This window comes from Protopterus annectens, chromosome 8.part0 (genome assembly GCF_019279795.1).
Source record: "Protopterus annectens isolate FY-2018-M chromosome 8.part0, PAN1.0, whole genome shotgun sequence".
NCBI classification, from domain to species: domain Eukaryota; kingdom Metazoa; phylum Chordata; order Ceratodontiformes; family Protopteridae; genus Protopterus; species Protopterus annectens.
In genome coordinates, this window is record NC_056741.1 from 882,603,095 (window position 1) to 882,617,719 (window position 14,625).

Below are 14,625 nucleotides of genomic sequence, written 5' to 3' on the forward strand. Positions count from 1 at the left end.
GTTATAAGGTACTGCATAATTGTCTGTATAAAGACAAAAAAGCATGCTGAAAATGAAAGATGGGTTTATCAGATCATTAGGCTGAACTTGAAAATCAGTACAAGCACTCAGTCTAGACGTCTGTGCAATATGTGTGTATATTGCATTTGTGAGGAAATGTCATGGCAAGAATCAAGTAGGGCTCCTGACTCTGTAAGCAGCTGCAATAATTTATACTTCTCCAGATAGGAATACTTTCTAGATACTTCTCCAGATAGGAATACTTTCTAGCTATGCAGGGTATATGAAACTGTGCATTTAATAAAGTATTGTAGTGTCCACCAAATGAAACAAAAGTATTCATTAATTGTTGCAATCCATGCAAAATACTAGATAGGAAAGGAGTCATACTCAGAAAGGGGGCATATGCTGACACTATAATAGCTTTAAACATTGCTCCGTTGTAAAAGGATCAGCAGTACCTTACCTGTCTGACCATAATATGTATCTTGCATGGTAAAGCCACAGGTATGTTTTATAACAACTATCACAACTGCAGCCCTGTCTCAACCAGGATTGTTAAGTCTTCCCTTAAATCCATTGAAGCTCACCCTATAGTGTATTACATTGCATTTAGATGAATTGTCTTTGTTGCAGTAAAGTCATATTTTCAGATCTTTCTTTCAAGTATATAAGCACATGTCTCAGTTAAGAAAAAAACTATGGTCTCATTTGATATTACTGCTCATTATTGTCAAAATTTCTATTTCATGATATCAAGTAGAGTAAAGTAAAAATGTTACAGACCCAATATCCAATGGAATGTAAGCCAATAATAAGTAAAAAAGGACTAAGCAACAAGTGAAAGAAGAAGGGAACAGATGTGTGCTCACTAGAAAAAAACAGTCCAAAAGCTAAATAAACTTCCAAAAGTAACTTAAAAGATTTGCAAGAAACTTCAGAGAATGTGGGAAGTATTGCGTAATTCTTAAAACTGTTAGTTCATGCCCATCCTCACTTTCTGATGAGAAGATCACTGGCACATCTTTCCAGATAATTCCAAACTCATCTGGAAAATAAAGATGTTTTTCTGCCACCAAACAGTCCCAACAGTGGAAAAGGACTGCATCTGATGAACGTCATTGTTAAGGAGATCAGCAGATGTAGAAATTTTCAATTCTTCAAGATGTAGATATTTCCTTCTACTGGCTATTGACAACATTATGTCATAATCTTTAGATCTCAAGAATTTCATCACAATTGTATGAGGTTTCATTAAGTTATCAGATACGTTTGTATGATATGTGTGAAATCTGTCCATCTGTATGGGTTGAAAAATGGTCTCAGAAAAAAGTTCTATAGAAATCGGCTATAAATTTAGGTTGTTCAGGTACTTTATTTTTCTTCAGTGATGAAATTGCCAGTTTAATGTCTCCATTTTTAAGTAAGTTCAAGTGTCATTGCCTTATGAGGATGTCAGCTGCTTAACTATTTCAAAATGACTCCCTATATTTGTATTCCATCCATCAGGTATTACAAGAAGTTGCACATTCTTACTTCTTGCCTATTCAAAAATCCAATAACTTATTATTTAATGTAGCCAGTGATTTTTGTTTTTTTCCTTAAGTAAAAAAAAAATAATTTCTAATCTTTGCTTGCCCAGATTCTAAACTTGCCTACTCTGATTCACGAACCTGCATTTCTTCAAGGTGCATCCTCTGTCATTGCTCAAATTTTTTTATTGAATCTTGCATTTTGGATAACGTAGTAACTTTGTCTTGTATATATAAGTATGTATAAGCTTTGAGTAAAAGAGATATGTGGTAGTAAGGTGAAGTTGGAGATGTGAAGTAAAGCAGTTTCTGTCTTGGGAACCTTGTATGTTTATAACTGCATGTAGTCACTTTTTTTTTTTACGTGGGTTGATTTTAGGAGTTAATGCTGCTACTGTATACTGTTCTAGACTAGCAAACTGAAATAAATGCCTGTAAACAAAAAAAAACAAAACTACCTTTATCTTAGCCAAAAGGCCGAGAACCATCACAGAGCAAATTTGCTAACTTATGTTGCCATCAATAATCACAGCTATTGATACACAAGTGTGTATTGTTTCATACAGACTCAAATTCTGAAACATATAGTCATTATTTTCTATTTACTAGGGCTGTATACACCATTTAAGGGCAGGAGAAATATGTTATTGCCTTGTGCTGAGAAACAAAGACCTGATGCTTCTTAACTACACAATCTTGCATTTAACATATTTTAAGAATTACATGGCTGTAACTGTTGTTTGAATTGCTGATATTTTGTTTTTGTTCACAGATCGATGATGTTATTGATGAAATAATCAGCCTGGAGTCCAGCTTCAATGATGATATGCTGGGATTAATTGATGGGTTGCAGCTACCCAACACGGTAAGGATTACATTAACCACGGTAAGGATTACATTAACAACAGATGTTCTTCATGTTTCACTGTTGCAGTCATCACATTTGGGTTATCCCTGCCAGGGTAGCCCTGGGGCAGCCCGAATACCAGAGGCATAGTATTTCTTCATCAGTTACTGTCGCTTCAGGACTGACGTCAGGTCATCAGTAGTATACAGTAAAGCAGCCGACGCCATTACATCAGTCTTTCTTGCCGTGGAGCCCGAAGCTTTTCTTGCACTAACCGATGTCATAAAAAGTTAACAATTGTCTCGCCTGTGGAAAGCAAACACTGCACCGAGACTTTCATTCTTACTGCATCACTTGCTTAGGCCCAGACCACAACGTCCCCCACTGTTGCTTCTTGTGCTTTGTTCAATGCCAGAACTATCCATCGTCGGGCACTTATTGTAGCTAGATATTCTCGACTACAGTCCTCGAACTCCGATATGGCTTCGGTAAGCCATCCGACAGCAGATCTATCAAAAAAACGTAAAGATAAAGACAGAGACAGACCGCACAGATCCAAACCTACTGACGATGCTCCCATTAAGCTAGTCATCAGTTTTCCAGTCCTCAGTGAGGTGCTTTTGCAGCCCCTGATGCCCACTTCTGTGGCTTCATAGGCTGCTACCGAGACCATTTCGGAGTCCGGTATGCCGCAAAACTCTTCTTCAACTAAGGATCCTGTGGTTGTCTGTACCTTGGATGGGTCCGGAGCCACTGAGCAGGCTCCGGCTTCTGAGGAAGGCCTTCACACTACCAATTCTCTACACAAACCAACGTCTTCTTTCGCGACTACCGTTCTTTCAGCAACAACCGAGTTTCTTAGGCCCAGGGTACGAACCACACCCAAGAAACCAACAACTCAATCTCAGGCACCTGATTTCTTGCCTCAGTCTCAAATGCTTAAAATGGCAGAAGACCTTATCATGCTGATCAGCGGAAGCCAAGCTACCCCCTCCAAAAGGAAAAGAGATCTGTCCCCTGTAGTTTCGTCTGAATCAGAGTCCGATGACTCTGATGCATCTAAATATGAAGACTTGCAACCCCGCTCCACTTATGAGGATTCTGATGCAGAGGATTCCATTCCTTCAGCCTCTCCCCCAGAGGATTTTTCCTTTGGGGAACCCTTCATGCCTTAAGGGAGCATTTCCAGTGGGAGAGTCAAGACTACCCTCTAAAAAGAGATTCAGGGAATTCGTAGATCTTCCACAGCACAGACCCTTGGCTATCCCCCCAGTCCTGGATGTTGTGGAGGATGTTTTCTTGGAATCCAGTTTGACTCCTGACACCCTCCCTCCTGCACCCAGAAAACCAGACAGGTATTACAGTCCCTGACTCACACAAATTTCTTTTTAAAAATCCTACTGCTGACCCTGAGGTAATTTCTCAAGGGCCTAAAGGAATTAAAGCAACCTCTACTAAGAATCCCAACCCCTCAGATAGGGATTCCCGAGCATTAGACAGACTGGGTAAAAAAGTATACACCTCAGCTACTCTTGCTATCAGGGTACTAAATTGTCAGTTCCATTTGCTAAAATTTTAGCAGCATACCCTGGAAATCCTCAAACAAAAATGTTTTCCTTTCCTGCTTGTGCAGAATCTAAAGAGTTACAAGAGTTAATGCATTCTGCAACTCAAGTAACTAAACACACCTTGCACTGCGGTTTTGATGCCCTAGAAGCTTCTTGCAGGGCAGCAGTCACCAGTTTGGTCCTTAGAAGGCATGCATGGCTTAAGGAACAGCCCTTGCTAGACCATGTCAAATCTAAATTGTTGGATGCCCCCTTGCACAAAGACAACTTATTTGGCACTAAGGCAGAAGAGGTCTTAAAAAAGATGGAAGAAAAAGCAAAATCTATGCAGACAGTTTCTTACAGGTCCAGCCACCCAGGTTCAGCAAGCATTGTTCCACCAAGCATTGGCCCTTTCCTGCTCCCACCAGGCCAGTTCAGCCCAGACTCCAGGGAACCAGACCCCCCAGACAACAGCCACAGGGAATTCAGAGATCTAAGCAGTGGACTAACTCCACTTCAAAACCAGGGAGTTCTAAGCCACCCCCCTTATGGTAAGAACTCACAATGACTCACCCCCCCTCTGCTCACCTTCACTTACCCCTAGGAGGAAAACTCTCCTTTCACACAAGCACCTGGGCCACCATTACCAACGATCATTAGGTTCTCAACATAGTGTCCCAGGGATACAAAATTTCTTTCCATGCCCTTCCAACTCCAAAAGGGTTCCCAGTTTTACCTCCAAACCAGTGGGCAGAGGTGCAAAAGCAAGTCCTTTCCCTGCTCTCTATGAGGGCAGTAGAGTGTGTTCCTGCAGAACAGAAAGGCCAAGGTTTCTACTCCAGGTACCCAGAAAAGAGGGCATCTGGCACCCCATCCTCGATCTATCCATTCTAAACACCTTCCTGGTGATTCCAAAATTCAAAATGCTCTCCCTCCAGCAGCTGCTACCTATGCTCTCGAAGGATACTTGGCTAGCCACCCTAGACCGAAAAGAGGCCTACGTCCACATTGCTATCAGGGAATCATGCAGGAAATATTTCCGTTTCAGGGCAGGATCTCAGCACTTTCAGTTCTCTGCGCTTCCCTTTGGCTTATCTACTGCTACCAGGGTTTTCACAAAATGTCTACATCTGGCCATTGCCTTTTGCAGGCAAAGGAATATCCAGATTTACCCATACTTAGATGACTGCCTAATTCAGGCAGACAGCCAGGAACAGCTGCTCAAACACCTGGCCTTTGTAAAGTCCCTACTAACCTCACTAGGGTACACAATCAATGAAAAGACATCCAAACTGGTGCCCACCCAAAGGATTATATTCCTGGGAGCAAGCCTGGACACAGCATCCCAGATGGCATTCCTTACACCAGAAAAGCAAACTTTCCTGACAGCCTACTTCTCTCAACTAGCCACCAGACCCCAGCTATCTGCAAGGAAAATCCTGCAAGCTCTGGGGTTCATGGCATCTTGCATACTACTCATTCCATATGCCAGACTACATATGAGGAAACTTCAGTGGTACCTAAAAAGCCTTTTGTGGCAACACTCTCAAGACCTGGAAACTCTTATACCTATAATACCCTGCCTCAGAAAAGATTTTCTTCGGTGGGCAACAGCATGCTCCCACAACAAGGGACTACCTTTCTCACCACAGATGCATCAGACTATGTGTGGGGTGCACACCTGGATGGCAGGTGCATACAGGGCCAATGGAGCCCACAGCAAATCCATCTGCACATCAGCCAAAAAGAGATGATGGCTGGCTAGCATGCCTTGATAGCTTTCGTGCCTTTTCTCTCCCCAGAGGCTCTCCTGATCAAAACAGACACAACCACTGTGATGTGGTATATCAACAAGCAGGGAGGGACTCACTCCTACCCTCTGTGCAGGCTGGCCATGACCCTTTGGCACACAGCCTCTGCCATGCAACTCCACCTGTTAGCACAATTCCTAGAAGGTTCTCTCAAATCGCTGGCAGACCACTTAAGCAGAAGGCTTCTGAACCCACACAAGTGGCAGCTCAACAGAAGAACCTTCACCCTAATAACTCACAAATGGGGCACACCGAAGGCTGACCTCTTTGCCTCCCACCCCAACCATCAGGTCAGCAAGTGCACCAGAGAACATCACTACATGGCTTGGAAAGTGGATGCCCTGTCCTTCCCCTTAGTAAGTCTCTCAGTCTATGCCTTTCCTCCATTACCTCTCATCCCCAGGGTACTGCTCAAAATAAAGGAGGAAAAACCAAGGACAATTCTTATAGCTCCAGACTGGCCTTGCAAGCACTGGTACCCCTTGCTGCGCAGCCTGTCCCCACTGCCACCATGTCATCTTCCTGAGATTCCAAATCTCCTGACCCAGAGGGAAGGGAAATTCATGCATCCCCAATTGCAGACACTCAATTTGGCAGCTTGGCTTATTCCCTATCCCCAGATCAATCTGCCAACCTCAGCAAACAGGTTCTAGATGTTATATGCGAGGCCAGACGCCCTAATACTAGAAAGTCTTACGTTGACAAATGGAAAAGGATCAGCACCTGGATTCAGGTTAAGGGAGCCAATATGGCACAGCCCTCCCTCCCTCTCATCCTGGATTACTTAGCTAACCTGCTACACAGTGGCCTCTCTTTTTCCTCTATTAAAATTCATGACACTGCTATCTCTGCTCATGTTCCCACTGAGCAACCCCTCTTCTCATACCCTTTGATCAAATAATTCCTGAGAGGGGCCAGCAACCTGAGGCTACCCAGAAAAGCACCAACCCCAGCTTGGGACCTTAACTTTGTGTTGGAAAAGCTCACTCTGCCCCCCATCAAACCAGCCTCTTCAGCAAACCTAAAATATCTCTCCTGGAAGACAGCTTTCCTTCTAACCATCACTTCAGCCAGAAGGGTCTCCGAGCTGCAAGCACTCATGGCTGTGGAACCCTTCATCATTTTCCATACTGACAAGGTATTCCTCAGAACTAACCCGTCCTTCATGGTCAAGGTGGTGTCCAGTGTGGCTCTCAACCAATCCATTCATTTGCACACCTTTTTTCCTAATCCACAGAACAAGGGGGAAAGGATCCTGCACTCTCTAGATGTGCACAGACAGCTCAGATTCTATCTAGACAGGACTAAATCTTTCAGAAAGTCTGATCAATAGCTGGTTGGCTTTGCTGCAGGGGCAGAGAGCAAAGCCGTCTACAAACTAACCATTTCCAAATGGATAGCACACTGCATCCATTTCTGCTACAAACAACATGGAAAGCCCTACCCCCAAAGGGGTCAGGACTCACTCCACAAAAGCAGCCTCCACCTCTGCAGCTTTCCTCAGAGGAGTCCCCACCATGGACATCCTGGAGGCTGCCACATGGACATCTGTTCACACTTTTACCAAGCATTACCACCTGCCTCTCTTCCCCAAATCCAAGGCAGGGTTTGCCTCTGCAGACTTGCAGGGCATCCCAGCCAGACCTTAGTTTCCTTGACTGTCTCCACCCATTTCCTCAGCTTTGGGAATCAACCCAAATGTGATGACTGCAACAGTTAAACACGAAGAACATAGTACAGTTGTGTACACTTACCATAAATGTAGATGTTCGAGTGTATTCATTGTTGCAGTCCTGGTTTCCCTCCCTCCATCCCCCTCTTCTTTCTTCTCTTCCTTACAAGGGACATATTGGTATTTACTTTCTACTGGTGGGGTTCTTTCACCAGAACCTGGTTCCCATTTGGGGGCTCCTGACAGGTTATGGCATCAGCTGCCTTACTTTATACCACTGACGACCTGACGTCAGTCCTGAAGTGACAGCAGCCGATGCAGAAATACTATGCCTCTGGTATTTGGGCTGGCCGAGGGCTACCCTGGCAGGGATAACCCAAATGTGATGACTGCAACAGTGAATACACTCGAACATCTACATTTATGGTAAGTGTACACAACTGTACTTTCTGAAGTAACAGCTGTGTCTCATTTCACAATACCATCCCTCTTGGGTTACACTTTTGGAGCTGTACATGTTCTGTTTCCAGGATCAGAAAGAAACAATCATTAGTCAGAAAATATGTTGTGTCATTCTGCCATTTCTATATCTCCTTGACCTGGTGTATGTTGTCATTACTTTTGGCATTTTTCTACAAACAGAAGCAACCGTGAAAAGCTGTCTAGAAATAAATATGCCTAGTGGCATACATCTCCTGTATAGTGACTGCTGATAACTATTAATCTTGGTAGTTATGTGCTGCTGAACATAACAGTATTGTTTCATTATGAAGAGAGCGAGAGAGTATTAAATATATCAAACCGCTGAGAATTATAAGATTTTTAGGGTCTATAGCTAAGCTATCAGGTAATGTAACAGAAATTTATTTTGTCAGAAATAAACCTTGTGCTTCAGGGAAAAGTGTCAGTCATAAGGGAGTGTCACTGGCTTTCCTGTCAATTTTGCTCAAGATTCAGGGGCAAAGCCAAAAATAAGGAGGGGACAAAAAACAAAAATCAAGGACAATTTTTAAATATTGCTCTTATTCACTTAAGTTAATAAAACAACAGGTTTTGCATCCGCATTTATTTCTGAGCAAGAATTTTGAAACTCTAATGTATGGTATAAGTGAATTTCTATAATAGTCAACAATTTTACAAAAAGTCAAAACATTTTAAAAGGGACAGGGCAAGCATTTTTTTGCAAAATCAGGATGTTCTGTAAGATTTGGGACAGCTGAGAGGTATGATCACCAGTTGCTTATTCTGTTCTGGGTTGTTGGGAATATATGTTTTTGATACCTTTTCCAGGGTTACAGTTAGCACGCTGTCATAGACTCACCACATCTTTGCCTCTGTCCAAGCTCCCTTCTTTGGTTACTTCAGACCAGCTGTATCTCATCACGTTTAGGGCTGCTCCTTCTTCAAGGTTCCCTCTTATTCTTCCTTCTAGCTTCTGTTTTAAAGACATTGACATTTTGTCCACCTGATGCTAGACACCATTAGATGGATAAAGATACTTGGCGTAGTACAGTACAAAATTGATGGGGTACAGGGGACAAAGAAATCAGTATGATTTAGTGTTGAAGCTGCAGAAAAATAAAAAAGAAAGGATTTGCTCCAAATGGAAAAGGAAACAGATGAGAACACAAGGAAGTCGAAAAACAAAATGTCAAAAGATGAGGCAGCAAGAACCAGGGCAGAAATCTAGTGGCATTTAATGGAAAGTATTAAGAGGGGTGACGTTTTTCGTGATACACAGGGGGAAAGAACAAAAATAAGAGTGTACCTGAGAATAGCCGAAGAGGTAAAGGAATGCAAGAGAGAGGGTGAACTAGCAGAAACATTAAATCATTTCCTTCCTCCTGTTTTCACAGGGTAAATTGTGAAGAGTTGTATTATGTGATGGAAAGAGGACAGAGAAAATGAACAGATGAAAAGATTAGCCAGGAGAGAGAGCGACTGAGTGAGAGAACAAATTCCAGATCCTAAGGGAAGAGTATGCTGGGGGATCAGTAAGAATCCCTTAAAAAATATGTAGAATGCTTCTATACTGTTTATCAGGACTGAAAAATCAGTCACTGGCCATTGTTTAGACTTCTTTGGACTGAAAAAGTTGCAGTGGTTCTCCTGCATTGAAGAGGAGGCAGAACATTCAAAAGATATTATACATATGTCTGACCTCAGTGGCAGGAAAGAGTATGGGTAAATTATTGAGTGAAAGATTGACGTGTTTCCAAAAGACAGCCAGCTCTAGGCTGTTGACCAGCAATGATTCTCAGGTAGAAGTTCCTGTCATTTGACTGTAGTTTGTTTCTTCAACTGAGATGCGACATAAGTGGAGCAGAGACGTACAGTAGATATCATCTACCTGGAGTTTGGCAAGGCCTGTAATTCCATGCTCAATGAGAGACTTATAAAGAAAGTAAAGTAGGTATGAGTGGGAGGAAAAATGTACAGGTCGAAGAAAAAGTAACTGTATGGCAGGCCATTGATAATTATATATTGTAGTAGACAGCATCCAGAAAAAAACTGTGTACAGTCCTAATCAGTCTAAATTTTGGTTGCTGAACTGTATCTTGGAAAAAAATCTTTTTTTTTTTTTTATTTCCAATATTTTTGCTTCTTGCAACTATGTGGCACAACCATGGTGACCACTTTTGCCCCAACATGTGCTGATTTATTCATGATGTTCATTAAGCAAGAATGGAGTTATATTTCTAGTCATAATTAGTTTTCCTTACTACTGAAATGTGGAGACTGTTGACTTGATTTTAGTTTATGAATTATTTGAATGACAATGATATTTTCATTATTGATTTTTTGGACGTGGACATTACAAAGTTGATTGATGATTCTGTTTGTGTCCTGCATATTGCAAGACATTTTTCAGGAACTTAATTTTTATATGCCAACAGTTGCCACCAAAAACACACAATTAATAATACTCCTTATTCTAAGGTTCTATATGTTCAAAGGATTTATACTGATCAATCAGACTGTAGTACACTGAGCAGTAACCATAGAGGCCATTTTATTTCCAGGAGCTGTCATTCCACAGTGCTAGAAACTGTAATAAACAGAGATATGAAGCATTTATTTCAGACTTGCTTTCTAAATGCACTAGGTGCACCACATTGGATGCTAATCAAATTCAGTTAATATGTAAGTATGGTGAGAGTAACACCTTTAAATATAAGGCAGTTGCCAACATTTTTGGTCAGTTTTAATGGCCAATAAATTATTTTCTACTGTGATACCCTCCAGTTGTCATTTTACATATAAAAATGGGCAAAATTTGAGTCAAGGTTTGGCATCCTGCAAAAGACCCCAATGGTCCATTGATAGACCACGATTAGTGACAAACTTTATGGATACTTCCCACATGACACATGTTCCTAGTGTCCCAATGTATGGAAAACCAAGATATCTACTTCAGGCAAGTCAACAAAGATTTTTTTATATCAAAGCACTACTTCCACTATTGAATTGGTAATTTATCTTACCACATACATTTGTTGTTCATTTTATATTGGCCAGTCATCATGCCAGATAAAACAAAGTATTTCACTATGCCTTAGGAATATTAGTTGCCAAATGGAAAATAAGTCCCCTATACTAACACAAAATGAAGCACAGTTCAACAATATTTACATTTATTGCCACTGACCGAGAAATATTGTCTGCTGTGAATACATTTGATTTCAGAACTCTGCTGAATAAAGAACAAATGTGGATAGTGAATTTGGGTGCATTATTTTCACCTATTGTAAAAGGATTTTTATTTTCCCTTTCTTTAGAACCTTTTTCATATGTTGTATAGCTAATATTTTTGGGACTGTCAAAGTGTTCCTTAATTCATTTATTTCATTCCGGTTCCATAGAACTAGGAACTATAATTGTTCAGAAGTTACTTCTTATCACATAAGGTTTGGTCTAGATGTATATACTACAATAGTATTTCATTGGATTTTTAACTAATTTTCAGCCAGTCGGTAGACACTATGTGTTACATACTTAACTAAATAACATCATTCTTTTATACCATATAATGCTATACTAGATGCAGTTTTGTACAAATGAAGCACAATCTGTATGTACACTATTTTAATTACTTACATATTATCTGTATTTACTTCCTGATGAGTGCTTCATTGCTATGGCTACATGAAACTAGTTATTTTATTGGGAGTTAATATTTAGAACTGCTTTTGTTGTTGTATATTTTGCATATGTATTAGATTAGGAATTTTGTTCTAATAATGGCTTGAGTCAGTGTATTATAAATGTGTTTGCACTATCCTTTTGGTTCTGACAGTGTTTCATTTAAATTATGTAGATATGTGTTAGTTAGGTACAACCAGTACATGCATCACTGCATTTTGTCACTTTTATTTTCAACTTTATGGTGCTGTGTATACATTGCTTGCATTTATTTTTGAAGGAGTGCTTTTCTCTTATATGTATATACATTCTACTATTGTTATCTGTTTCAGGACTTGATCAGTAAAGCCATATGGCCAGCTACTTTTTATTCAAAAAGAAAGCTTTCATTACATGCTTTTCATGTACTGAAGAATCCCATATGGGTAAGCCTATTTTATGGCTTGTTTGGAAGTTGCTAACAGTAAAACTGCTGTTTCACTACCTTTCAAATGCTGGACCTATTTTATGGCTCGTTTGGAAGTTGCTAACAGTAAAACTGCTGTTTCACTACCTTTCAAATGCTGGACTGTCTTCACATTTCTTATATATATATATATATATATATATATATATATATATATATATAAAATTATATATGGGTGACATTTAGATGATCAAATGGTGTGATTATCACACAGAAAAAAAACTGGCACAGCTGATCAAAATCAGCTGATCGAATATTCCAGACTTTTCTTCTGTGTGAGAAAGCAAACAGCGGGGATCAAGGAGTTTGCCTTTTCCCCACTGTAGACTAACTTTATTTATTTTATTTTACATTTGTTGACTGGGATAGTCCGACTGGATATATGTCCTTTTTCAGCGGAGGCCTGGGGAGAAAAGCTCCAAGATAATAATACACATTGAACATTTAGTAAATGCTAGTTTCAAGCAGATTACGCTCATAAGCAATACCAGCATTTAGCACGTATAGTACTAACTTATTATAAAACACTTTACAAAACATAACACTATTTTCAAAGTTATGTGTACATAACATTACATTCAGGTTTAAGATACATTGAGCAGCAGTTATACAATTGACCCTTCCTGAAATGGAGTGGTAGAAAAAAGTTAGACGTAGTTTAAGGTAAGGCACCTAAGAAGAAGAGAGGTCACTAGTCGGGGTTAGTGCAAGGACATAACCAATGAGTTGTGAAGTATTTCTTGAGTTTGTTTTTGAATTGAGTTAGTGAGGGTTGTAGGGTCAAGTCAGCTGGGAGTCTGTTCCATGTTTTTCCAACAGAGTTGGCAGAGAGTCCCTAGCTGAGTAGTTGGATTTGTATGTTCGAACTCTGAGTCTAGTGGATGATCGCAGGGTCTGGATGCTGGTGTAGGGACTGATAATATTTTTTAGTGCAAGTGTATTTTCTGGTTGGTAAAGGACTTTATGTGCCACTATTACCTGGTTGAACTGCAGTAGGCTTGGCAATTCAAGCCATCCTAGGCGATTTAGGTTGTGATAGTGGTGTGTCCAGTAGGCTGTGCCAGTAGCAAATCTGGCAATGTGGTTATAGCAGGATGATAGTTTCTTAAGATCTGTTTTGTTTAAGTTGGAGAATAAAGGGGAGGCATAGACAAGAGTTGATAGCAGATTGGAATGGGCAATTGCAGTTCTAGCAAGTGGGGTAAGGAAAGGTTTAATTCTGTAAAGAGAGCCAAGTTTTTTATTAATGGTTTTGAGAGTTCGATTGATATGTGCATCAAACTTCAGGTTATCAACTATGACACCCAGTAGTTTAGTTTGGGCTTCTGAGGAGATGGTAGTGCCATTGTTAGCAGTTATGTTGAAGGATGGCAGGGGGGGTCCTGCATGTGGGGGAGAAGAGGAGCAGCTTAGTTTTGTTGGGGTTTAGGATTAGATGTTCATTGGAGAGACATTTTTTCACTGTAGGTGTCAGAACAAATCAAGGTGGCATCATCTGCATATTGACTGCAGGTAGCATCTGGGATGACTGAATGAAGGTCGTTGATAAAGATGGAGAAAAGAAGGGGTCCTAGTATCAAGCCCTGGGGGACTCCTAATGTGATGGGTAGGCAAGATGATAGCTTGTCCTGCCATAGGACTGCCTTTTGCCTGCCCGGAAGGTAGGATTGAAACCACTGGAGTACATGGTTGTTCAAGGAGAAGGCATTCAAGGTATTTATAAGCATTTTGTGGTCAACCATGTCATAAGCCTTGGATAGATGTAGAAAGAGTGCTGAGGATAGTTTGTTATTATTGTGGTTGTGGTTAATGACGTTAGAGAGAGAGGAGGGCAGAAGTAGTACTGTGGTGTGACTTAAAGCCATGCTGAAAGTTGGTCAACAGCTTGTTCTGTGTGAGGTAGTGCATGAGCTGTATTGTACACACTTCTCCATAATTTTAGCTAGAGGTGACAGGATAGCTATGGGTCTAAAGTTTGACAGTTCAGTGGAACTGCCTCCTTTATATATAGTATATAGTATAGTTATTTATAACTTGTGAGTGGATATATATGATTTTCAGGTGTTGAGTGGGGCAGGGGGCTTGTTCCCCTGCAAAAATTAAATTTTTTTTGATTGACCAGTTTTTGCCAATTTTGTGCATTTTGCTTAAATTTGCAGAAACCCAGCTTGTTCATTGTAAGTGATTGATTTATTGCAATTAGATCTACCATTCCCCACTATTCCACTGTGGAGCAAAAAAGAAAAAAAAAGATATTCCTTCTGTTGTTAAACCAACCAGGAACCAGGTGGCCAGATGCATGCACCCTCCCACACCCTAACTGCACTACTGTAAATGAGTATATAGCTAAGTGTCATATACTCGTACATATATAAAGAGAAAGAAAGAGACCTTATATATATATATATATATATATATATATATATATATATATATATATATATATATGTATAGAGAGAGAGAGAGAGAAAGAGTATTTTTTTTATCTAAGAAATTTTTTGTCTAATCACAAAATATCTAAAAATTTAATTTAATACATATTTAATCTAAAACACAGTTAAATAGTATTCCATTTAATACTTTATGTAAAGCAAATACTCCACC

The 14,625-nt window shown here is 40.2% G+C and overlaps 1 protein-coding gene across 2 annotated transcripts in view; it reads left to right on the forward strand.

The window, feature by feature from the left end:
- The window catches only part of TFE3 (transcription factor binding to IGHM enhancer 3), a 650,077-nt gene that overhangs the window by 406,500 nt on the left and 228,952 nt on the right, over positions 1 to 14,625 (forward strand). For both annotated transcript variants that reach the window (XM_044080401.1, XM_044080402.1), the window contains exon 5: positions 2,305 to 2,397. In XM_044080401.1, coding sequence (XP_043936336.1) covers positions 2,305 to 2,397 — 93 coding nt within the window. The remainder of the gene's footprint in view (positions 1 to 2,304; positions 2,398 to 14,625) is intronic.